This window comes from Rutilus rutilus (genome assembly GCF_951802725.1).
Source record: "Rutilus rutilus genome assembly, chromosome: 23".
Lineage (NCBI taxonomy): Eukaryota > Metazoa > Chordata > Actinopteri > Cypriniformes > Leuciscidae > Rutilus > Rutilus rutilus.
Genome location: NC_140233.1, coordinates 20,658,584 through 20,684,001, shown reverse-complemented (window position 1 = coordinate 20,684,001; position 25,418 = coordinate 20,658,584). Strand labels below are relative to the sequence as shown.

General features: G+C 46.5%; 1 protein-coding gene across 4 annotated transcripts; it reads right to left on the bottom strand.

Annotated features, from left to right (window-relative positions):
• Window positions 1-751: 751 nt before the first annotated feature.
• LOC311283150 (uncharacterized protein) lies at window positions 752-25,397 on the bottom strand. 4 transcript variants are annotated; one of them, XM_084397379.1, is made up of 8 exons: window positions 25,227-25,397; window positions 23,356-23,726; window positions 10,701-10,744; window positions 10,365-10,549; window positions 8,865-9,019; window positions 1,818-2,248; window positions 1,521-1,726; window positions 752-1,421 (listed from the first exon to the last, which is right to left on the bottom strand). In XM_084397379.1, exons 2-8 carry the CDS (start codon window positions 23,367-23,369, stop codon window positions 1,254-1,256), a joined length of 1,203 nt encoding a protein of 400 aa, XP_084253505.1. In that variant the 5' UTR covers window positions 23,370-23,726; window positions 25,227-25,397; the 3' UTR covers window positions 752-1,253. The 4 variants fall into 4 exon arrangements, with proteins under 4 accessions (XP_084253505.1, XP_084253508.1, XP_084253506.1 ...); XM_084397382.1 differs by lacking the exon at window positions 8,865-9,019 and having other exon boundaries at window positions 10,365-10,514; window positions 25,227-25,351; XM_084397380.1 differs by lacking the exons at window positions 23,356-23,726; window positions 25,227-25,397 and adding an exon at window positions 10,853-11,114.
• Window positions 25,398-25,418: the final 21 nt, after the last annotated feature.

Below are 25,418 nucleotides of genomic sequence, written 5' to 3'. Positions count from 1 at the left end.
TTTTTAGTCATGTCAAAATAAAAGTACGTATTTCAAAATAAATTCAAAAACCGGCTGCATTTACAAGTAATATAGCATAGGAAATAAAGAAAATATTCTCAATTTACGCATTTTACCATAATTACTTACTGACAATGCTTTCGAAGGCATGAACATTAAAGAAAAACTGGAGCAGCAGTCACATGGAGCTTAAAGGGGTTCATGACATTTTCTTAGATCTTTTGACATAAATAAGGTTTTTGTACCATTAAAAAACCCTACAAATTCCCTTTTGAAACGTTTACTCGTACTGCGTCACTGGACGCTTTGGGGAAAATTCCTTTTTCTCAGATTTATTGAAGCCTTTTATTCAATTCAGAAGATGCCCAGCAGTGGACCAAGTAAAAGTAAAATAAATTACTATTATGTTCTGTGCTCTCCGCTGACTCTGCAGCTGAGAATGACGCTCCTCGCCTGCAACTATCAGGTGAGTATAACAGAGTTATATCTCTTAAATATTAGCATATTTTCACCAGCGTTTGTTTCAAAATGCCGCACCTTTGAGCATGCCACTTGACGGGCACGAGTCTCGCCTCACTGCGTTCATTAACCGCTTTCTCTAGAAACGGCTGCTTCCCTCGCTGTCCACCATTCTCTTTCTCTCAGGCATGAGATGGGCCTTTTCCTCTCTCACTTAGTACTTCCGCTGGGCTTGTTGCACTTGTTCTCTTCTGTGTCGAGTCCCTCACACAAATATCCAAGATGTTTTTTTGAATCCATTTATTTAAAAAAGCATGTTACATACAATACAAACACAAACTACATAACATTTAAAATTATACTATATTCATCATGATTTTGGCTTTACAATTTTTACATAAATTCATCATTTAGTACCAGAGCAATTCTATAAATCAAACTACAGACAAGATGCTAATTTAAAAATAAATGTATTCTCATATTTTTTACACAATTAGTTTTTCTTTTCAGGTTGCTTGTCTTTTATATTATGCATTTGCTGATTCCATTTATATAATCTTTCCACTTTCAAAATGTTTAGTGGAAAGAAAATTGATAAAAAAAATAAAAAAAGAAGATGTTTACAACATGGAATGACATATGCGAATGTCATTCATAAACTTTACAAGGAAACTAGTGGGAACGCCCACTAGCAACCACAGCGCTAGCCAGCGACAATTTGAATTCAGCTTTATAAAACACTATAAATGTGTATGTTGAATGTACTCCTATGTACTGTAAAGTAATGGCAGACATCATTGGCTAATGTGCACCGATGGCAGTTCCATAATGTCATACCGCCTTTTCCATTCCTCTGGTGACGGTGAAGATGGGTTGAACTCCAGGAACGTATATGCATCTTTATTCTGCAAGCTAAAGGCCTTCTTTGCCATCAGACAGGATTCACCAAAGGCCTTCCAATTCTGAAAGATTTGAGATACAAAATGAATCACAACATAGAAAATGCAATGAAATGAACTGTCATAATCTGCAACTGAACATTTACTCAGTGTGTAAGTTACCTCTTGCGCTGAATCAATATGCATCAGAACAATCTCCTTCAGTTCATTCTCCTCAATGAAGTGTTCATTAGAAAAGGTCTCGCTTTTGAGAGATTCCAGAAATACTAGCACTGATTTCCAGAACATATTATGCTTAAGCAGAGTTTGTTGGATTTGATAAAGGTTCTTTTGGACATCGCTCAGATGGACAGTTTCGGGTATTGAACCTTGATAAAAAATATGAAGCAGACATTGATTATGAGAGATCACTCTGAGGTTTTTGACCATTGGCACACAGAGATCTTGAAAGAATCTCACCCTTTTCCGTCTTCTTGTTTGCCAACTTCAGCTGAACATCAGTCAGCCTGACTTGGATATTGTGCTCCTGGCTTTTCAGGTTTGACTTCTGAGCAATGAGTTGAGCTTTTTCATTAGCAAGAGCCTGGTTTTGTGCAGGTTTAGCTTGAAAAATGGATTTAAGAATGTGTCCAACAAATGGCACAACGACAGCCAGGAAACTCAAACCAAACATTCTTCCACGAGCAGATCTGGCCTGACACCGGTTTATCTTTGATTCAATTTGTCCGATTTCCTCTAAGGTTTTCCTCAGTTCCATCTGAAGATCTCTCACCACCTTCTCTAGAGCCTCTGTCTCCTTGGTAGTTTGTGCCATTTTTTTTTCTGCCTCAGCCTTTTCAAGAATCACATCACTGGTGCAGGAAGCCACACTGCGGTTGTGTTTCTCATATCTGATAATGACAGATTTCAGATAAACCATCAGTTCAATCACAGTAAACTTATATTCATATTTTCATATTTTATAATGCTTTTGACATGTAACACTTAAGCTCTATTAGTCGGGATTAGTTTAAGATGAAGAGGTGGGGTAAAGTGATTATTACCAGAGCTTCACAGTGATTTTAGTCCTGTCCGAATGTACCATCTCAGCAATCATTATGGTAAATGCCAGTAAAGATTACGGCGACTTTTACCTTACTGTATGTAAAAATGTCCGGAAAAATTGGTAATACTAATCCTGTGCGAATGGACCAGATGTAAATATGTACCTAAATATTCTGTGGTTTTCTGTTTAAAAGTAGTTCCCTTACGAGAACGTTCTCTCGTACTGCGTTGCAAACGCTGTGGGAAAACTCCTTTTCTCGAGAATATTGAAGCCTTTATTTTAAAACGCATTGCTGCAGCATAAGCGAGAGCATCAGGCTCGCGCGAGCTAGCTGATAGGCTATGCTGCATGCAACTGCACGAACCAATGGCGAGAGAGCAGAGGCGCACGAACCAATCAGAGAGCTTGGCGCCCTGCCATACTCGAGCGCGCCAAATAGGGCGTGGCAGAAGAGTATAAATACAGAGAAATCTCGCCATAAAACAGATCTAATCTCCTTCAGCTTCGAGACTCACCTCTTCGCTGAAATCTCCAGAGAGAAGCCGCTCGTCGTTGAGAAGCCCTTCAGCGGAACAGCTTCAGGTTTGGCAGATCATCCTCGCAGATCGCCGGCTGAGCGTTTCCCTGTGGCATCCGACGAGTATCCTTTTTGCACTATCTAAAAGAGCATACCGCTGTTTTCACAGCGCGCGAACAGCGTTGTTTCAAATGTCTGTTTGCGAGTCCTGCGGGGTTTCCCTGCATGTGTCTGACAGACACACACTGTGCGCGGTCTGTCTCGGTCCTGAGCACACCGAGGCAGCGCTCACTAAAGGCGGCTGTCCACACTGCGACAGCATGACCATGGCGGTTCTCCGGTCACGTCTCGCCCTCGCTACTTCAGAGGGCGAACCCGCTTCACTTCCGTCTTCGGCGCCCCACGAGCCCCGTAGGAAGAAGCGACGAGATCAGAGGATCCCCGAAAGCGGTGAGGTTGAAGAGCTCACGCCGGGTCTCTCCCCGCGTGCTTCACCCGCCTCCCAATCCCCGGTTCTGTTCGCGAGAAGCGACCAACGCCCCTCTCTCGAAGCGGCGGGACTCGTTTCTTTTGGCGGATCGGCGGATGAGGATGACGCTGTTTCTGTGGCGGCATCCGAGAGCGAGGAATGGTCGGGCTCTGTGGACCCCGCCCCCTCTTCTCTGAGCGATCGTCCTGACACACGTGCGAACATCGACGCCGAACTTTTCCGTGTCATGTCTCGCGCTGTCGACGAACTAGGACTCAACTGGCTTTCCCCAGCTGAACCTGCAAGAGGCCGCCTCGACGAGTGGTACCTGCCGGGCCGCCAACAGGCCCCCCGTCAGCGCGCCGCTCCTTTTCTGCCGGAGGTCCACGAGGAGCTCACTAAAAGCTGGCGCGCGCCCTTTTCAGCGCGAACGCGCGCTTCCGCTTCTCACACGCTCTCCTCTGTCGACGGCGCTGAAGAGAAGGGCTACGTGTCTCTTCCCCCCATCGAAGAAGCGGTCGCCGTCCATTTATGTCCTCCCACTGCAGGCAGTTGGAGGTCTAAGATGACGCTGCCGTCTAAGCCCTGCAGGGCCACTTCAGCTTTGGCCGCCCGTGCCTACGCCACCGCTGGCCAAGCTGCCTCGGGGATTCACGCCATGGCCACACTTCAGGCGTTCCAGGCCAAACTCCTCCGCTCCATGGATGAGTCAGGCCCTCTCCCGGACACCCTGAAAGACCTCCGTAGCGCTTCAGACTTGGCGCTTCGGGCCACGAAGACCACCGCTCAAGCTCTCGGCCGCAGCATGGCCAGTTTGATTGTGCTTGAGCGCCACCTGTGGCTTAACTTGACGGAGATCAAGGACGCAGATAGAACCGCCTTCTTAGACTCTCCGATCTCCACATCTGGTCTCTTCGGCCCATCTGTCAATGGCTTCGCGGAGCGCTTCACCGAAGCACAGAAGGCTTCTAGTGCTATGAAGCACTTTCTCCCCAAACGCTCCAGCTCGGCTTCACGGCGTCCCAAGAGCGCGCCGCGGCCAGAGAAGTCAGTTCCTCAGGTTCATCAGCCCCGCCCAGCGGCTGAGACCGGTCAGCGCTTAAAGCCAGCGAAACGTTACCCTTTCCCTAAGCGCCAGGGACCCAGACCGAAGCTCACGCTCGACCTCGAGCCGAAGAAGCCGTCCTAACCGGCAGAAAGAGGGGTTCATGTCCCGCCGCGGCCGGACCAGCCCCGAAGATTGCTCGAACACTGCTCACAGCCCCCTCTTCAGTTCAGGCGGCTGGAGTAGTTTTAAATGCAGAAATAGGGCCTGCTATCTGTCATGCACCTCTGCACACAAACGCTGTTTTAACAGCGACCCACAAAAAGCACAAATCGAGCAAAATTTCACTTTCATGTCTAGTCGAGCCCCCGTCTCCGGGCGCTCAGTCTTCAGATATGATCATACCTCTGGTTCATCGGGCTCTGGCATGGCAGGCCATACCCGGAGTCTCAGAGTGGGTAATGAACATCATAAAGCGCGGTTACTCGCTTCAGTTCTCCCGCAGACCACCACGCTTTCGAGCGGTTATTCAAACTTCAGTAAGGAGCACACTAGTTCATGTCCTCCGCACCGAAGTACAGGGTCTGCTGGCAAAGGGGGCTATCGAGAGAGTTCCCGCTGCACTAAGCGAGTCAGGGTTTTACAGCCGTTACTTCCTCGTTCCGAAGAAGGACGGCGGCTTAAGACCCATTTTAGATCTCAGGCATCTGAACAAAGCCCTCATGACACGGCCGTTCAGAATGCTTACAACCAAACACATCCTGGCGCAAATTCGCCCAGGCGATTGGTTCTTTTCAGTGGATCTAAAAGACGCGTACTTTCACATCCAAGTGAACCCCCACCACAGGCCATTCTTGAGATTCGCCTTCGAGGGGCAGACATACCAGTACACAGTTCTACCTTTTGGACTGGCACTGGCACCTCGTACGTTCACGAAATGCATGGATGCAGCTCTCTCCCCCCTGAGACAGCGGGGAATGCGCATCCTGAACTACCTCGACGACTGGCTCATTTTGACTCAGTCAGAGGCGGAGTCCAATACTCACAAAGCCTGGCTTCTCAGTCATTTAGAATGCCTGGGGCTCAGGGTGAACTTCTCCAAGAGTATTCTGTCCCCCAGTCAGCGTATTACGTTCCTGGGAACAGTTCTAGACTCCGTACTTATGAGAGCGTGGCCCACTTCTACCCGCGCTCTCTCAATCCAACAGCTCGCCGCGTCGTTCACGAAGGGCACTCATGTACCCCTTCGAACGTATCAGAGGATTTTGGGCCTTATGGCTTCGGCAGCTTCAGTACTCCAACTAGGTCTACTGCGCATGCGTCCTCTTCAGCTGTGGCTAGCACCTCGGGTACCCCCTCACGCTTGGCGTACAGGTATCCTGAACATCAGGGTGGACCAGCATTGCATTCTAGCACTGGCCCCTTGGATGAACGCCAGCTGGTATCAGCAGGGTGTGAGCATGGGAGTGGTCTCAGAAAGGAGGGTCATTTCGACAGATGCCTCCAACTCAGGTTGGGGAGCCCTGTACGAGGGCAGGCCTGCCTCCGGCCTCTGGTCGAGCTCGGAGAAACGCCTACACATAAACTGCCTCGAGATGAGAGCAGTTTTTCTGGCCCTAAAAACCTTCCTTCCACACCTGGCAGGACACCATGTCTTGGTCCGGACGGACAACATGTCAGTGGTGTCCTACATAAATCGCCAGGGCGGTCTCAGATCCCGCAATCTGCTCGCCATAGCTACCCAGCTGCTACTTTGGGCTCAAACCAATCTGCGCTCGCTCAGAGCAGCTCACGTGCCGGGCACGTTGAATACAGGAGCAGACATGCTCTCTCGGGGCAACGTTCCCCCAGAGGAATGGTCTCTCCACCCCCAGACAGTTCTCCTATTATGGGAAATCTTCGGACAGGCAGAGGTAGACCTCTTCGCCTCAGAAGACAACTGTCACTGCCCAATCTTCTTTTCGAAGAAAAAGGACGCGCTGGCCCACGACTGGCCCAATCGTCCCCTTTACGCGTTTCCTCCGGTCTCGATGCTGCCTCAGGTCATCGAACGGATCAGGAACACGGGGTGTGCGATCCTCTTGATAGCTCCTCTCTGGCGGTCCCAATCTTGGTTCCCAGAGCTGATGCAGCTGTCAGTTTCAGACCCTTGGCCAATTCCTCTGAGGAGCGACTTATTGGCTCAAGCGAACAGAAGGATATGGCACCCCCGTCCCGACTTGTGGGCCCTTCATGCCTGGCCGCTCAACGGCTACCCCAGGACCTCCCAGAGGGCGTCCTGAATACTATTCTGGAGGCTAGAGCTCCGTCTACTAGACGTCTCTACCACCTTAAATGGTCAGTGTTTTCCAGCTGGTGTCAGGCTCGAAACCTCGACCCTCACTCTTGTGAAGTACCGTTGGTTCTTTCCTTTCTCCAGGAGCTGTTGGACGCGGGACGTTCCCCGTCCACACTCAAAGTTTACGTGGCAGCCATCGCGGCTTTTCACGTTTTGGTGGCTGGCTCTTCTCTGGGAAAATGCGACCTTATTGTTCGCTTCCTTAAAGGAGCCAGGAGGCTCAACCCGCCTCGGCCTCCCTCAGTGCCGGCCTGGGATCTTTCTCTGGTTCTACGGGCCCTCAAGGGACCCCCCTTTGAACCCTTGGGGTCCACGGACCTAAAGTCCCTTTCCCTGAAAACTGCTCTGTTACTGGCACTGGCGTCAGTCAAAAGAGTAGGGGACTTACATGCGCTTTCCATAAGCGCTTCCTGTCTTGAGTTTGGCCCCAACGACTCTAAAGTCCTTTTGAAGCCAAAACACGGTTACGTGCCTAAGGTGCTCTCTACTCCGTTCAGAGCGCAGGTAATTTCGCTGTCGGCCCTCCCAGTTTCGGGAGAAGACAGTGATGCTCATACGCTCTGCCCTGTTAGAGCGTTGAGATTATACTTGGAGCGTTCGGCCTCGTTTAGGCAGTCCGAACAGCTCTTTGTCTGTTTCGGGGGCCGAACCAAAGGGTTGCCGGTCACGAAACTCACGCTATCCAGATGGATAGTTGATGCTATTGCTTTAGCATACACCTCACTGGGCCTTCCTTGCCCCATGGGTGTCAGAGCTCACTCCACGAGAGGCATCGCCTCCTCGTGGGCTTGGACTAGTGGTGTCTCTATTGAAGACATTTGTGCGGCGGCAGGCTGGTCAGCTCCGTCCACATTTGCGAGATTTTATAACTTAGAGGTCCCTGCTTTACAAGCACGGGTTCTCTCAATCTAACCTCGGCTCTCCGATCCGGGTTAAATTTCTAAGTTGTATGGGAACTTTACATGGGCTGGCCCCTTTCGCCCTAGCCTATGTACACACCAAGTATCTTTAGACCCGATGTTCTGGTCTGTGGTATTCTGGCTACTTTCTATCCCGGAAATTCCTGGATTAGAGTAGCCACGAGACTTAGCACGGCGTTTTAAAAAGTGTTCCCACAGCGTTTGCAACGCAGTACGAGAGAACGTTCTCGTAAGGGAACGTACTTGGTTACTTACGTAACCTCGGTTCCCTTAGAGATAAGGGAACGAGTACTGCGTTGCCCTGCCGTGCTATCCTCGAACATCAGGTATTTTCGTTCAGTCGATTAGACCTGTTTTATGGCGAGATTTCTCTGTATTTATACTCTTCTGCCACGCCCTACTTGGCGCGCTCGAGTATGGCAGGGCGCCAAGCTCTCTGATTGGTTCGTGCGCCTCTGCTCTCTCGCCATTGGTTCGTGCAGTTGCATGCAGCATAGCCTATCAGCTAGCTCGCGCGAGCCTGATGCTCTCGCTTATGCTGCAGCAATGCGTTTTAAAATAAAGGCTTCAATATTCTCGAGAAAAGGAGTTTTCCCACAGCGTTTGCAACGCAGTACTCGTTCCCTTATCTCTAAGGGAACCGAGGTTACGTAAGTAACCAAGTACGTTTTCCGCAGTTTTTCAAGTATGGAAGAGCTTGAAAAAGCACTCAGTTGTGTTCTAGGCGGTGGGACAAGTCAGTGGCAAAACTCAAGTGTTTTCTGCTTACCATTCAGATAAAAAAAAAAAATTGAAAGCACTTGTCAGAGGCACAAAGCTTCTTTTTGCTTTAGGTAAGAGCGTATTACCAACAGAATCCAATCAGAATTTATTTAATTTAATTAATAAATCATTGGACTGGACCTAACAGTTATATATAGGTTATATATATAACTTGTATGCGTTTACACACATGATATCAGGAAGCAACGTAATATGCACACGACAACAGGAAGGTAACAACTGTGCGTAAATTGAGTTACCCCTCCCACTTCTGCTAGTTTTACTGAGACTACTTATCCCGTGTGAATTGGCCATTAATATTACAGATGTCCTGTGGTAAAATTACTTTACTCCATCTACCCTTGTAAAACTAATCCCGTCTGAATAGGAAACATTTCCTAAAATGTTACCTGTCAACCATCTCTTCCACTCCGTTAACAATTTCTGCGATCCATTCTCTTGATTTTTCCAAAGACGTCATGGCCTGAATGTTTTCATTATTTTCAACAGCGAGTTTCAGTTGAGGGAACATTGAGGAAACCATTTGGTTACTTGTGTCCACACACTAAAAGACAGCAAGATTTTTTTACATGTTATGTCCTTGCATGTGCCCCCTTAGATTTTTAAGCCAACTTAAATCATTTTATATTAAATTCTATGTTTTTTGTAGGTACAAAATTAATAGTGCCCCAAAGTCGTCACCTTTTGGTGATTTCGCCATTTGAAGCCAAAATATGCAGGTGGTTGGTAGCCTGGCAAGCCAAACCTACATCAAGATGTTAGTCTGGCAACTCACCATAGACACGGCTCAATCCGAGGGGCGGGATAAACGGTTGTCTTTCAAATTCCCTCTGCACGCAATAGGACAGCGCTTCAACCAACCAGAGCGTTTTCCCAACAGTGGAGCTAGTTGATAGATTCAACTATTGCCATATCTGGCCGGCAAAACTACGAACACATCTTCCTTTTTTTAAGAATGACTTAAGTGCCGTTCTTTGCTCTTTTCTCAAAGAAAAACTTAACTCCAAGTCCTCCAGAGTCGCGGCCAAAGCCGATTCGAAAGACTGTTCTCCAGCAGCAGCCGCCATTCTTTGTTTTCAAGTAGCAGGGAACCGTCACAACTCTGTCGTCATTATGTTAAGCCCGCCCCGCCTACTCTATACACGACGTGATTGGACTGACCCAATTTAGGTTTTTGCAGCTCGAAAGTCAATGGAGAGTTGCTAGACTACCCTGGCTGCAAAATACATTTTGCTGCCGCTAGGGTGCGTCTAGATTTCTAGGCTAGGTGGTTGGGGGAATCCATCCAAAATTTTAAATAAACATTTAGAATAATTAAAATTAATTTAATCAACACAACCAAAAAGAATTGCACTGTATATCATTGTCAAATGCATCAAATACTACAATGTGTCCCGTCATGTCAAACATTTATCATCAAACATTTACCTTATCTCCACCAGAAGACAGAAAGTCTAACAGAGTTTAATAAAAATAAATTTATTTAGCAAATCAGACATGTATTATATTCAATAGACATTATTGTTTTTCTGCTGCTCCTAGCAACTACTGGACCTACTGAAAATGAAAGAAATTATGTACTATTTCCAAGTTATATATATTTTTTTACTTATCCTAAAAGTACAAAAATCTATAAAAACCATGAAAGCCTGTGTGATCTTGAATTTAAATGTTCTTCTTCAATCGTGCATGAACTGAAATTTAAGTTATTACAGTGAAATATATACATTTATTAAATGCATTATTAAAAGCTACACTGTCATTTCTATTAATTTCAATGCAATTCAGTTCTACTCCTTAAAATTGGTTATATTAGCTTATTTTGAGAGTTTTAAAAACTCTTTAGTTTGACTTCAATAAGAGAAAAGTCAGAAGAACATTGACTTTACCTTCTGGAGAAGAGCCTCAGAGGAGGCAAAGAGATTCTGGGTTTCAAGAGCACACTCTCTGAGAACCCTCTCCAACTTGGGGAACTTAGCCAAACAGGGATAGGAGAGATGGTAGAGCAAAGCCGTACGGTCAGCCAATGGAAGACGCTCCTGAAAGAAGCTGAGTTGATTTTCTTTCATCACTTCTGTAGAATTACAAATGTATTACTTACTACATGATGGTTTTGCACAGGCTTGTGTCAAATACCAGAACATTAAGCATGTCAATTTGTGAAGACTGAGAGAAATTTTGATTACATTTTATTGGTCAAAAACAATTCCTATACTTTTACTCACCTTCGGGGACTGGTCTTCTGCAAGCCATGTTCATTGTCCTTAGCCTGTAAAGAAATGACAAATTTCAAATTTGTCTGAAAAACAATAAAAAAGTAACAAAATGGCAAGAATTACTACAACAACGATGGATGGAGCATGTCAGTAAAAGTTACCTGTAAGAGGAATGCCTCTCTAAGCAATGCAGTTGTTGGGATCAGCATAGGGAATTTATACTCTCTGGTTCCTCCTCAAAAATGTTAGGAACAAAGATGCATAAAACTGATTGTCAAAGGAAAGAGGGAGTATCCTTTGGGGGATTAGTAGGCGTCCTTAAAGGAACAGTTCACCAAAAAAAGAAAAAGAAAAGAAAATTGTAGATTTACTGACAATGGACATTGGATCTTTCTATATGTTGTATCTACCTATCTGTCTGTCAGAAAACTGATTGGGTGTACTTTAGACATGTAATAAGTTGATTTTTCTCTGCCAGCAGTTCCTGTATGGGCCTGTTGATGACACACTTGATTTATCTTCACTTTACAAACCTCACAAACCTGCACAAACCTGCCTTGCTTTAGGCTATAGGTCAGTGGTTCCCAAACTTTTTCTGCCGGGCCAGCCTTTTGCAGAGAAAAATATTTTCAAGCCCCCACAACAAGGATTAAAAGGGATTTAAGGGAATAAAGAAAACCTTTCTGTTAAGAGATGTAAATACATTTTTCTATAATTTATTGTGCATTATATTTAAAGCTGTTAAGTGAAATCAATGAGTTTATATAACAGATTTATGTTACAGATTTCTTTCAACTAGTGCAAAATGCCCGTGCAAAATCAGTTTTTGTGCGTGTTTTTAGTAATTGTTGGTTTCTAACCTTCTAAACCTTCTAAAAATGATATATTTAACGATATCTTTTGCATTTCTCATCCAAACAACGTCAAACTTGGCACTGCACTTACTCGTGCCCGTGTCAAGACACCTGTCGAATTTGAAATCCATCGGACTAAAGGTTCGAGAGATGTGGTTAACAGGCACACACACACACAGACAGACAGATAGACACACAGACAGACAGACACACACACAGACAGACAGACAGACAGACAGACAGACAGACAGACACACACACAGACAGACAGACAGACAGACAGACGTCTGTCTAGTGCAAAATGCCCGTGCAAAATCAGTTTTTGTGTGTGTTTTTAGTAATTGTTGGTTTGGTGTGTTTGAGTGCTCATTGTTACAATTACACAGCAAAAGTTCAGTGACTTTTTTTTTATTTGTGCATGGTAGAAAGCACACAGTGAACTCTGAGAAAATGCTATGCTTGAGCAAACAGTTTGTGAATAGGCAACTACAAATGATGCCCGTGAAAGAGAATGTGAACGCACTGAAAAGGATATGTTTAGTTGGTGAATAGCATTTACACAGTAGCGATAACGTTAAGCGCACCAGAATGAATTATAATATTCAGAAGTAAACAGCATAGCTGACTTATAGATTGTTTACATCCACAAATGAATAAGCGCGTTGATTCAGAGAGCAGTGCAAAATCAGTTTTTGTGAGCTGATCGCCGTCAAAAAAGTTCAGGAGATATTGTCACTGGTGCAGGCCGGGGCGGACTCGGATGACCAGCCGCCCCTGACTCCAGACACCACCGTGAGGAGCCGACACCACAGGCACGCGACAGACGGACAAACGAGGAGGCAAGTAATTTAGTTCACAAGTAACAATCTTTATTGAATAATAATCAACTTGAGGAAAGAATGAGCAACTCTTGTCTTCTAAGGCTATTCGGCCGGAGTAGCCGCTGGATCGATTATTCACTGTCTTCGAGACCCAATGGTGTAATAGTGGCTGGGAAGGCTTACTCCACAGCGTTGCTGCACATCTGCAGGATTCAGACGGTAAGTAACAGGCAATGTTTCTTCGCTCAGCAGCAGATTCTCTTATCAGGACATGCAAGGGAAACCGTAACTTTAAGACTCACTTCACAGCGTTGCTGTACATCTGCAGGACTCAGACGGTAGGTAACAGGTAAGCTTTCTTCTCTTAACAGCAGCTTCTCTTATCAGGACGTGAGAGGGAAATTGTGACTTTAAAACTCACTTCACAGCGTTGCTGCACATCTGCAGGACTCAGACGGTAGGTAACAGGTGGGCTTTTCTTCTCTTAACCGCAGCTTCTCTTATCAGGTCGTGAGAGGGAAATTGTGACTTTAAAACTCACTTCACAGCGTTGCTGCACATCTGCAGGACTCAGACGGTAGGTAACAGGTAAGCTTTCTCCTCTTAACAGCAGCTTCTCTTATCAGGACGTGAGAGGAAAATTGTGACTTTAAAACTCACTTCACAGCGTTGCTGTACATCTGCAGGACTCAGACGGTAGGTAACCGGTAAGGTTTCTTCTCTTAACAGCAGCTTCTCTTATCAGAACGTGAGAGGAAAATTGTGACTTTAAAACTCACTTCACAGCGTTGCTGCACATCTGCAGGACTCAGACGGTAGGTAACAGGTAAGGTTTCTTCTCTTAACAGCAGCTTCTCTTATCGGGACGTGAGAGGGGAATTGTGACTTTAAAACTCACTTCACAGCGTTGCTGCACATCTGCAAGACTCAGACGGTAGGTAACAGGTAAGGTTTCTTCTCTTAACAACAGCTTCTCTTATCAGGACGTGAGAGGGAAATTGTGACTTTTCCACAGCCATACGATTCTTCATGAGACTTGAACTTTCAGAGAGAGGGAGAGGATTAACAGGAGCCCTCAATGAGGAATTACTTCACGACAATATTCAGTGGAGGAGAGGACAATACAAAACATTACTTCACCAGCTCAGTTGTATCGTTCTGGGATTTAGATGGAGACCAGTAGATCATCTCACAAGAATGAAAGCAGGCGTTGGAAGACTCTTCTCAGCATAGCACACAGCACTCGTGTTCACTACAAATCCACAGCATTAATTCGACGTGCATCAGGTAAGGCAAACAACTGCAAATCACTCACACAGTAGGGCTGATCAGAAGCCTCGCTTCATCCATGCCTTTCAACGGAAATATTCAACTCTCAATTCCTCTCCAATGTATCTGAAACAGATGTCCTCCTCAACAGTAAATTTCACATTCACAGTCTTTTCTTCAAGCTTTACATTTGATTCAATGATGAAGTTAATTCACTTATCTTTCTCTCTTCCTCTTCCAGCGCAGATCCAAGCAGCAGTTCAATCCAGTAGTATTCCACAAACAGTTACAGGAGATCTTCTACCCCAAAACACAACGACTGAGACCCAGCCAAACAACTGATCAACTGAACACCGATTGACTTTTACCAGTTCCAACCTTCACCTCAACTCGACTTCGAATGGCTCTTTTATCCTCCTCCTGTGAAGCGGAAAACCTGTGCAAACACCGCTCTTCTCTCCCTCACACCTGTCGTGCATCAGCGGTAATTAGTTTGGACAATATCTCCGCTACACCCGGAACCGGAGTGAGGCGTTACACCAAAATAATTCCCCTCGGGGAACATGGAAAGAAAACAAAGGTTCCGCTTTTCCCAGCATTTTGTCACCCGTGACATCCCCCCCTGCCAATCGGTTCTAGTCCCTAGAACCGGTCTTCTCTAATGCCATTCGCCATATCTCTCAGGCGGCTGTCCTTGGTTGTCCCGCTGGGACCGTCGGGATGGCGTGGGTGAAGCCGCTCGGGCCTCCGCTTCAGGGTTCCGCTGGGGCCGTCGGGGTGGCGTGGGTGAAGCCGCTCGGGCCTCCGCTTCGGGGTTCCCTGGGACTATTGCCCACCCTACCAAGGGCACATTGGGGGCAGGCGGCGCACTCTGTGTTTCAGCCGCTGGCTGTGGATAATTCGGACATGGACGGAGCAAATTTCGATGAAGTACTCGTATAGGTCCCGGTTTCCCCTCAGGCCGTACCGAGTAGACTGGAGCATCAGGCCCCTGCCGGTGCTCCACCACATATGGTGTCGATTCCCAACGATCATGGAGCTTTCCTTTCCCTGGACGTCGGTTGTCCCTTACCAGCACTCGCTCTCCAGGCAGTAAAGGGGCTTCTCTGGCAGTTCGATCATACAGTCGCTTGTTCTTAGCTGCTGCAGCACTCAAATGGCCTGAAACTCGCTTGTATGCATTTAGTAATTGTTGGTGGTGTCGATTTACCCAGTCCGTGGTGTTGTACTCTCCTTCGGTGGTCTCGGTGCCCAGAAGCAAGTCTACAGGTAGACGTAGATGACGCCCAAACATGAGGTAAGAAGGGGCATACCCGGTGATGCTGTGCACGCTATTGTTATAGGCTTGTAGTAACGTAGGGAGGCTCTCGGCCCATTGACACTGCTGCTCACTCTCCAACGTTCCCAATAGCCCCAACAGGGTCTGATTGAATCTTTCACATCCCCCGTTGCCTTGGGGGTGATACGAAGTCGTGTGTGTCTTTCGACAACCATAGAGCTGGCTCAGCTCCTGTATGACTCGGGACTCAAAATTTGGACCTTGGTCCGAATGGAGAGTCTCTGGACAGCCGAACGTCTGTATTACCGTTTTCCAAAGGGCATTGGCTGTAGTCACTGCCGTCTGGTCTACTGTGGGGACGGCCCAGGCATACTTGGTAAACAGATCCGTCATTACCAGGATGTTTTGGTATCGATCTGCGGGTCTCCCTAAGGTCAGGAAGTCAATCCCTATGATGTGCAGAGGTGCCTTTGGCCGAAAAGGGACCAGTGGGGCTCGAGGTTCCTTCCGGCGTTTAAACAGCGTACACCATGGACAACTCTGAACGAACTCTTCAACTTTCTTCTCCATCTTCGACCAGTAGAAATACCTCCTCAGCAATGACAAAGTCTTGTCTTGGCCCTGATGGCCAGCATGGGTGTGATAGGCAGCCAACAGCTCTTGGACTTGGTCCTCTGGGACCACCACTTGATACCTGATTTCCTGAGTTCTTTGATCTCGCAGTGAACGACAGATTACCCCACTTCTAATCCGCAGTCTCTTCCACTGCTTCAGGAGCTGTCGTACTCCCACTGTCTGAGCCTGCCTTTCCTCGGCTCGCAGCCTGAATCCTCGCCTGAGATGCGAGGCGACCTGACACAGGTCTTCGTCTCCCTGCTGTAATCTTCTCCACCGTCCGGGGTCCCATCCCCAACTGGACGGAACATCCCCCTGGGTCCCGGGAGCTTCCACGACCGCCACCAATAATTCATCCTCTTGACCAGGGATATCGAGGTGCGTTAGACCGTCTCTCTGAATGGCTGGGAGTCTGGACAAGGCATCAGCATTCGTGTTTTCTCTGCCAGGTCGATACTTAAGCCGATAGTCATAATTAGCAAGCTGAGCCACCCAACGCTGCTCCACTGCTCCCAACTTGGCAGTCTGCAAATGGACTAGAGGGTTGTTGTCCGTGATCACAGTCACCTTAGCTCCCCATAGGTAGTCTTTGAATTTCTCGGCCATGGCCCATTTCATGGCTAGTAACTCTATCTTAAAGGAGCTGTAGTTTGCTGCGTTCCGCTCTGCAGGATGCAAGCTTCGACTGGCATAAGCAATTACCTTCTCCACTCCTTGTTGCTCTTGAGCTAGTACCGCCCCCAATCCTGCGTTGCTGGCATCGGTATACAGGAGAAACGGCTGAGTGAAGTCTGCATAGGCCAGGATAGGGGCCCTCAGAAGTTCCTGCTTCAGATTTTGGAAGGCTGTTTCACATGCTGAGTCCCATTGCACCGTCGATGAGCTTTTGCCACGGGAACGTCCAGTGCCAGCAAGAAGCTGGTTCAATGGCTTAGCAAGCCCAGAGAATCCTTTAATAAATCGTCGATAATATCCTACGAAGCCTAGGAATGACCGCACTTGTCTCACTGTTCGTGGGGGCTCCCAACCTTGGACTGCTGCAACTTTCTCTGGGTCAGGGGATATACCGGCAGCGCTGACTCGATGTCCCAGGAACTGTACCTCTTTGCGAAACAACTGGCATTTATCTGGCCTCAACTTTAGCCCATATCTCTCCATGGCCCGAAAGACATTCTCCAAGTGATGCAGGTGAGTTTGAAAGTCAGGGGAAAAAACGATTACATCGTCCAAATAGACCAGCGTGGACTCCACTAGTTGCCCTCCCAGGCATCGCTGCATAAGTCACTGGAAGGTTGCGGGAGCGTTGCACAACCCGAACGGCATCCGGTCCCACTCGAATAGCCCAAACGGTGTGGTGAAGGCAGTTTTCTCTCTGTCGCGGTCATCCATCTGTACTTGCCAGTATCCGCTGGCCAGATCCAAAGTTGAATACCATGCTGCTTGAGTCAAACTCGTGAGTGAATCTTCGATCCGCGGCAACGGGAATGCATCTTTCTTGGTCACACTATTGAGCTTACGGTAGTCGACGCAAAATCTCCAGGCTCCCGTTTTCTTCTGTACTAGGACAATCGGAGCTGCCCATGGACTACTACTTTCTCGAACAATCCCTCCATCTAGCATCCCTTTTAGCAGGGCACGGACTTCAGTGTAGAGAGTGGGGGGCACCGGACGGTACCGCTCCCGACTAGGTGTTGCTTCTCCGGTGGGTATTTGGTGCTTAATCACTCCTGTACAACCATAGTCTTCCTCATGGTTTGAGAACACATGTTTCCACCTCTTCAGGAGCTCCTGGAGCTGTAACACTTGTCCTTCCTCCAGGTCCTCACCCTTCAAAGACTCCCCCATCAAATGGGTCGGCATTTCCCCTCTCACAGGGCCTGTACTGGCCTCCACTGGACGGACGGCAACTTCTACCACCGCAGGGCTCACCTGCCTGAAACAGACATCTTGTTGCTCTTGGACTTGGACAGGACGGACAGATGAAACTCGAACCAGACGTTGGTGTCGACGAAGGAGTACTGGGTAGGGATGGGCATTTCGCACCTTCACTGAAACTCGCCCTCGTCGTATGACCGCTAGCCCATGGGCTACTTCGATGGGTTGACAATCTTCATGGGGCTCTACCAGGACACAGTTACCTGACTCACGGGGTCCAGCAGGCACTCGGACCCAGAGAACAGCCTCGCTCCGGGCTGGAACAGACAGAGCGTACCGGCAGGTGACTCGACCGATATCTTCCCGCTCTTGCACCTGACTTGCTGCATGGACTCTTCGGCAATCGGCCAGGATCTGGTCCCAGTCCTGCCTCACTGCTAACGGGGACGTTCGGGCCGGTCGGTCTTTAAACAGCTCTTCCCAGCAATCCAGGACAACATTCATCCCTAGCAGTGCTCGATGGAGACCCAAGCAATGGTCCCGAACAATGACAACACCCTTCTGGTGGACAGGAACCCCTCGAACCAAAAAGTCTACCACGATGTACCCAGTATAAGGAATGTCCAATCCATTCGCTCCACGTAATGTGAGTCTTGAAGTTTCCGTCCTGTGAAGCCGATGATCCGCGAATAACTCCAGAGCCAGACTCTCTGAAAACAATGTGACCTGAGAACCTGTATCGACCAGACAATTAATCTTCATTCCATTGACTTGCACTTCCACGGTGGGACAACGCCCAACCCAGTCGTCTCTCATCCCCGGAACAGAACAAGGGTCTCTTGAAGGGGTCCCGGCCACTTGACCCACAGTGACCGGTGGGACTAAAAACCCCCTTGAGAACTTCGACGACGGTCGCACTGGCGGCTGATGTGTCCCGGATTTCCACAATTGATACAGATGGGTCGACCCTGATGATCCCACTGAAACCGGGGGCCCGTCGGACGCGGAGGGCGGCGTACCGGTCCTTGCCCCTCCTCTGAATATGATCTTCCTCGCCCCATCGGCCCACCTTCAACTCGACCTCGATGAAGCTCACCCAAAAGACTCCGAGACAACTCTGCCATCTGTCCCTTAACATCCTCCAGTAATTCTGTCCTCAACTTCTGCTTCCACTCACTTGACTCAACAGGCGCGGGCACTGTGGCGTTGCTGGCCGCCACACGAACCGGTGTCCGAGTCGTCTCTCCCTGATCTGACTCCAACGCCAAGGCCTCTTGTCGAAGAGCCTCAAAAGACATAATGGGGTCTCGTCGAAGCTGGAGCCGTATGCCCTGGCGCACCGGTCCTTCACGCAGCCCCAAAACAAACTGGTCTCTCAATAAGCCATCTCCTTCTCCAAATCCATGATCTTGTCGCCCTTTCAGCCGGCCAAACTGCTCCCGCAGTTTCAGGGAATATGCTCGCAGAGTCTGCTGAGGCCCCTGCTGACAGTTAAAGAACTGGGCACGAAGAATGGCTACTGGGGTCGAATCTCCATATACTCCAAACAAGAAATCAAAGATGTTCTTCGCAGTGGCCCGCGTGGCTTCTGATGCAGCAAGAACTTCTCTTTTAGCTTCTCCTTCTAACGATCCTAGCACAAACTGTACCTTTTGTGATGCGCTCAGTCCTTGTAATCCAGCCAGATATTCCGTCTGCGCTTTCCAGTCCTGAAAACTCAGCTCCGATCCTGGTCCTCCATAGCGTTGTGCCCAAGAGGCTCCCATCATGATGGGCATTACTTGCGAGCGAACTGATGGGGCCTCTTCGTCCACCATCGCGTACCTGTGGCCGCTACAACTCACGGTGGCAACCCTGCCGACTTACGCCAAATTGTGTCACCGGTGCAGGCCGGGGCGGACTCGGATGACCAGCCGCCCCTGACTCCAGACACCACCGTGAGGAGCCGACACCACAGGCACGCGACAGACGGACAAACGAGGAGGCAAGTAATTTAGTTCACAAGTAACAATCTTTATTGAATAATAATCAACTTGAGGAAAGAATGAGCAACTCTTGTCTTCTAAGGCTATTCGGCCGGAGTAGCCGCTGGATCGATTATTCACTGTCTTCGAGACCCAATGGTGTAATAGTGGCTGGGAAGGCTTACTCCACAGCGTTGCTGCACATCTGCAGGATTCAGACGGTAAGTAACAGGCAATGTTTCTTCGCTCAGCAGCAGATTCTTTTATCAGGACATGCAAGGGAAACCGTAACTTTAAGACTCACTTCACAGCGTTGCTGTACATCTGCAGGACTCAGACGGTAGGTAACAGGTAAGCTTTCTTCTCTTAACAGCAGCTTCTCTTATCAGGACGTGAGAGGGAAATTGTGACTTTAAAACTCACTTCACAGCATTGCTGCACATCTGCAGGACTCAGACGGTAGGTAACAGGTGGGCTTTTCTTCTCTTAACCGCAGCTTCTCTTATCAGGTCGTGAGAGGGAAATTGTGACTTTAAAACTCACTTCACAGCGTTGCTGCACATCTGCAGGACTCAGATGGTAGGTAACAGGTAAGCTTTCTCCTCTTAACAGCAGCTTCTCTTATCAGGACGTGAGAGGAAAATTGTGACTTTAAAACTCACTTCACAGCGTTGCTGTACATCTGCAGGACTCAGACGGTAGGTAACCGGTAAGGTTTCTTCTCTTAACAGCAGCTTCTCTTATCAGAACGTGAGAGGAAAATTGTGACTTTAAAACTCACTTCACAGCGTTGCTGCACATCTGCAGGACTCAGACGGTAGGTAACAGGTAAGGTTTCTTCTCTTAACAGCAGCTTCTCTCATCGGGACGTGAGAGGGGAATTGTGACTTTAAAACTCACTTCACAGCGTTGCTGCACATCTGCAAGACTCAGACGGTAGGTAACAGGTAAGGTTTCTTCTCTTAACAACAGCTTCTCTTATCAGGACGTGAGAGGGAAATTGTGACTTTTCCACAGCCATACGATTCTTCATGAGACTTGAACTTTCAGAGAGAGGGAGAGGATTAACAGGAGCCCTCAATGAGGAATTACTTCACGACAATATTCAGTGGAGGAGAGGACAATACAAAACATTACTTCACCAGCTCAGTTGTATCGTTCTGGGATTTAGATGGAGACCAGTAGATCATCTCACAAGAATGAAAGCAGGCGTTGGAAGACTCTTCTCAGCATAGCACACAGCACTCGTGTTCACTACAAATCCACAGCATTAATTCGACGTGCATCAGGTAAGGCAAACAACTGCAAATCACTCACACAGTAGGGCTGATCAGAAGCCTCGCTTCATCCATGCCTTTCAACGGAAATATTCAACTCTCAATTCCTCTCCAATGTATCTGAAACAGATGTCCTCCTCAACAGTAAATTTCACATTCACAGTCTTTTCTTCAAGCTTTACATTTGATTCAATGATGAAGTTAATTCACTTATCTTTCTCTCTTCCTCTTCCAGCGCAGATCCAAGCAGCAGTTCAATCCAGTAGTATTCCACAAACAGTTACAGGAGATCTTCTACCCCAAAACACAACGACTGAGACCCAGCCAAACAACTGATCAACTGAACACCGATTGACTTTTACCAGTTCCAACCTTCACCTCAACTCGACTTCGAATGGCTCTTTTATCCTCCTCCTGTGAAGCGGAAAACCTGTGCAAACACCGCTCCTCTCTCCCTCACACCTGTCGTGCATCAGCGGTAATTAGTTTGGACAATATCTCCGCTACACCCGGAACCGGAGTGAGGCGTTACACCAAAATAATTCCCCTCGGGGAACATGGAAAGAAAACAAAGGTTCCGCTTTTCCCAGCATTTTGTCACCCGTGACAATATTTCTTAGCGATGGCTGATTTCAACAGTTTCAATATAATAAAAAATAACTTTTATATTGATTCAATGGATTAATTGCATTTTGGAAAAAAAAAGTGTCATGAATTTATTGCATTTTTGGGGAAAAATAATCAGTTTTTATAATAAATCTTTGAAAATCAAAGTCTGGATTTGATTTTTTTATGATATTATAACCTAAAGATGCAATGTGAACGTTTGAAACAGAAAATAGTGGTTTTCATCTTGCCACTTTCTTGGTAAAGAAAACACCTTTTTACTCAAATTAATCAAAATGGATTTATCACGTTCTGGAACCAAACTATAATATTCAGAAGTAAACAGTGTAGCTGACAGAGTGTTTATGTCAGAATGTTTATTTTTAAACCACAACCTTCTTGGGGCTTCTTTGAACGATACAACCCTCTAATGTCAGAATGTTTATTTTTAAACCACAACCTTCTAAAAATGATATATTTAACGATATCTTTTGCATTTCTCATCCAAACAACGTCAAACTTGGCACTGCACTTACTCGTGCCCGTGGCAAGACACCTGTCGAGTTTGAAATCCATCGGACTAACGGTTCGAGAGGTATGCGAATAACACACAGACACACACACAGACAGACGGACACACAGACAGACACACAGACAGACAGACGTTTCTGTAATTTATAGATAGATATACTTTAGACATGTAGATCATATCCACGTTTGTGCATCAATGTAATGTGTGCTGTAGATGCAAAACCTTTAGGAATGGTATACAAGATTTAGGCTACTCAATATTAGTCAGTCGTATCCAACATAAAAGATCCGTGAAATTAACTTGTGACCACCAAATGCAATAACTACATAAAAGTTTATTAAAATAAAGAAAAATGAAAGGGAAAATGATCACAATCATTAAAATCCATTTAGTGGAGGGCAATAGAATTCTTGCAGGCAGTCGAAATTCGACACAACACCTTTTATCATGTAGAATTAAAGTCTCAGAAGTAAATGCAATTAAAAACATAAACTACATATCTACTGAGTAAAATGTAGTCATTGCAATAAACACTGAAACATGTCATTGATTATCCAGTGCATAAACCAGGAGCTTTGTTCTGATGACAGAGTCTTCTTGGACATAGGTGAGCAGCTACTTCAAGATTATTAATTTTAAATTGGATAATAGGAAATTATACATATGCATTAATTCCACATATTGTTTTGATTATCAAGTCTATTTATGTCACCATTCTGTTCTGTTTAGTTTGGTTTCCATGGACTTTCAGTTGATTTTCATTTGTCATGTGTCTTCTTTGTTCAGATTCCTACCACTCGTTTGTCTCCTTGGTTACCGTTAGCTTTAGTTCATATGTGTCAGCTGTATGTGCTTAATTATCCTCTTTTGTGTTCCTTCTTAAGTTGTTCCCTCACCTGCATTCCTTGTTCGGTATTGTTTGTATCTGAACGCTGTTTTGCATGTTTGCTGTTTGGATTATTCTAATAAACCTTGTGTGCAATATTCCTCATCTTTATTGAACTTAGGTGTTACAGAATACCGGACAAAGAATATAGAGTGAGATTTGTCGTCCTGGCTCAGGTTGAGCCATCATTTTTTTTCGTTTGTTAAAGACTTTTGTTGTCTTGCCGTCTCCAGGCCCCTTGATGATGAGACCCTGAAGACATTGTTTTGGATCGGGGCAACCTTTCACCACCCTAGACCTCTGGAGAGTGTCATATTCCGATCCAGTACACAGCCAGACCCAGAGCCCGGATTATAACCCTCGACCACGGAGAATTCGTGTGTGCCCCCCACAGACGTTGAACTACCATACGCCACGATGCGTCAGCCAGAGCTAGAGGAGAAGAGGACAGAGCTGACCCTAGCCCCGGAAGTGGAGCCCCATCATGAGTCTGACCAGAGGTCTGAGCCCACGACATCAGCGGACGAGGGAGTCTTAACTACGGAAAATGAGGACTGGCTGATAAACTAAAGAAATATTGTCTCCCACCCGGTACCTTCATCATCGCTGTGTTTGGATGGCACTAAAGACTGTATAAACTGTGAGTTCCCCATCTCATAGCTCTACATGTACTGTGCTATTCTTACCATTTTTCTGCCATGTGTTGCTGCACCACGAAGCTCAGCCAGTCCACCAGACCCACCACTGCCGGATGTCTACAGCCCTGCACTGTCTCCGGGGAGTCCCTGTCACATAGAGTGGCAGGTTGTGCATCTACCGTGCGTGCGACTCTGGCCTTCGACCTCTTGGCTCCATTTCAGCCTGTCGGCTCCGTCTTTGCTCCTCTCACCTTCGGCTCCACCGGAGACCCTCGGACTTGCAGCTCCACCGGGTACCCTCGTCCTGCCGGCTCCCCCTTGGTCCGTAGTCACACCACTTTCACAACAGTATTGGGGACCATCTGCTGCACACCATCCCCCCAACTGCAGCGGGTTCCTCCGTCCCCTCAGTGTCGCCTCTGTGAGAAATTATGAGAAATGGTAAAATTGTTTTAGTGGATTATTAGAGCTAATTCAAAATTAAGCTTTGTACTGTGCAAGAAAACCTATTCATGCATTTCCAAGTGGTTTGGCTTGAGTATGTGATAAAAACGGAGAATACAATGGCCATTTCCGCCACTATATTCAAGAACCACTTGGCAAAGTCAAACAGCCTCAGTAAAAGTGACCAAACAATAGGCAAAACCAAAAAAAAATTTCCATACTGCCACCTACTGTGCTGGAGTGTGACAAGGATTGCAAACCATTCACTCTAGTGGCCTTATATAGATGCACTCAAGGATCTAGACAAAAATAGAAAGCCATCCCAGTATTTCTCAGTAATGTTTCATGAATGTTAAAAATTCAGAGATGTTACTCTTCATGGCTAATAACATTTTATAAAATTTTAAAAATCTATAAAAAGATGTGCCATTCTCTCCATAACACAACAATAAAAATGACAAAAAGAAAAGAGCAGTCAAAGAAGCTTCTGATCACAGGATGTTTTCACCATCCAGGTATTTCTCAGTAATGTTTCATGAATGCTAAGAATTCAGATATCCCCGCTGAAAAATCCAGCATTACTGGTCACCAGAATAAGGTATGTTTTGCACACTGTGACGACTTTGGAATGCGTATTTGTTACATATGTGACCCCTAGGGGGCGCTCCAACGCACACAATTTGTATATTTAAACTAGAAAACCCAAACCGCACTCCCCTTTGAACTATTTAGGCAGGTTGTATCCAATGAAAGGATGGATATGGGACTGATGTACTCAATTATAGTTTTTATTAAACACTAAACAATACACTGATTTGCAATCAGAGCAGACAGTTCCACATAGGTAACAGTGAACAATTCTACAATAAATAAATCACAGTGAATAAAAGTCTCATAGCAAATGAGTTACAGGATATAAAATCTAACAATACCTAGACAACAGTGAATAAAGTCGAATAAATAGGTACTGTTCACATATACACACTGCAAGAAATACTTCAAACCAAATCGGCCGTACATGCATACATTAACACAGCATTTCACACAACACACTAGTAAACATTGCAAAATAGACACTGTCCCCAAAGGAGATATTGCACAATGCCCCGAATGTTGAATTATAACGATTGCCAAACAGACAAAAAAACAAAAACATTTAAAATGAACAATCTACCATTAGCAGGACTCCATCCTAGGCCCACCTAGGTCCAGGTCATCAAAAAACAGTGGTGGCAGATCCCCAAGACACACACACATACATACAAAGAAATAAAAAGTAAAACCAAATGATTAAGCCCAGGAAAAACAGTGGCTAGTGACAGACGAAGGCAATTCTCGTTTTTCTCTGGACACCAGCCTAGATGACTTACAGCTATATGCCCCGCAACAAAGTTAAACGGTGTGAATCACTAATAGCTGTGCACTCTCCTCAGTGTTGCTTGTTGCTGCAAACCCCGTGTAGAATCACTACTCACTATGATATGAGCAAGTTTCTGTAGACTCGTAACTGCTGGCACCATTTACTGGTCACCATACACGCAGATGCCAAACTGAAGTTCTCCCGTTTACACAGCCGATACACCAAGAGGCTCACTCTTCAACTCACACCACATTGTTTTTATGTTCTTCTTCTTCTTCTTGTTACTATTTAACGGCGGTTGGCATCC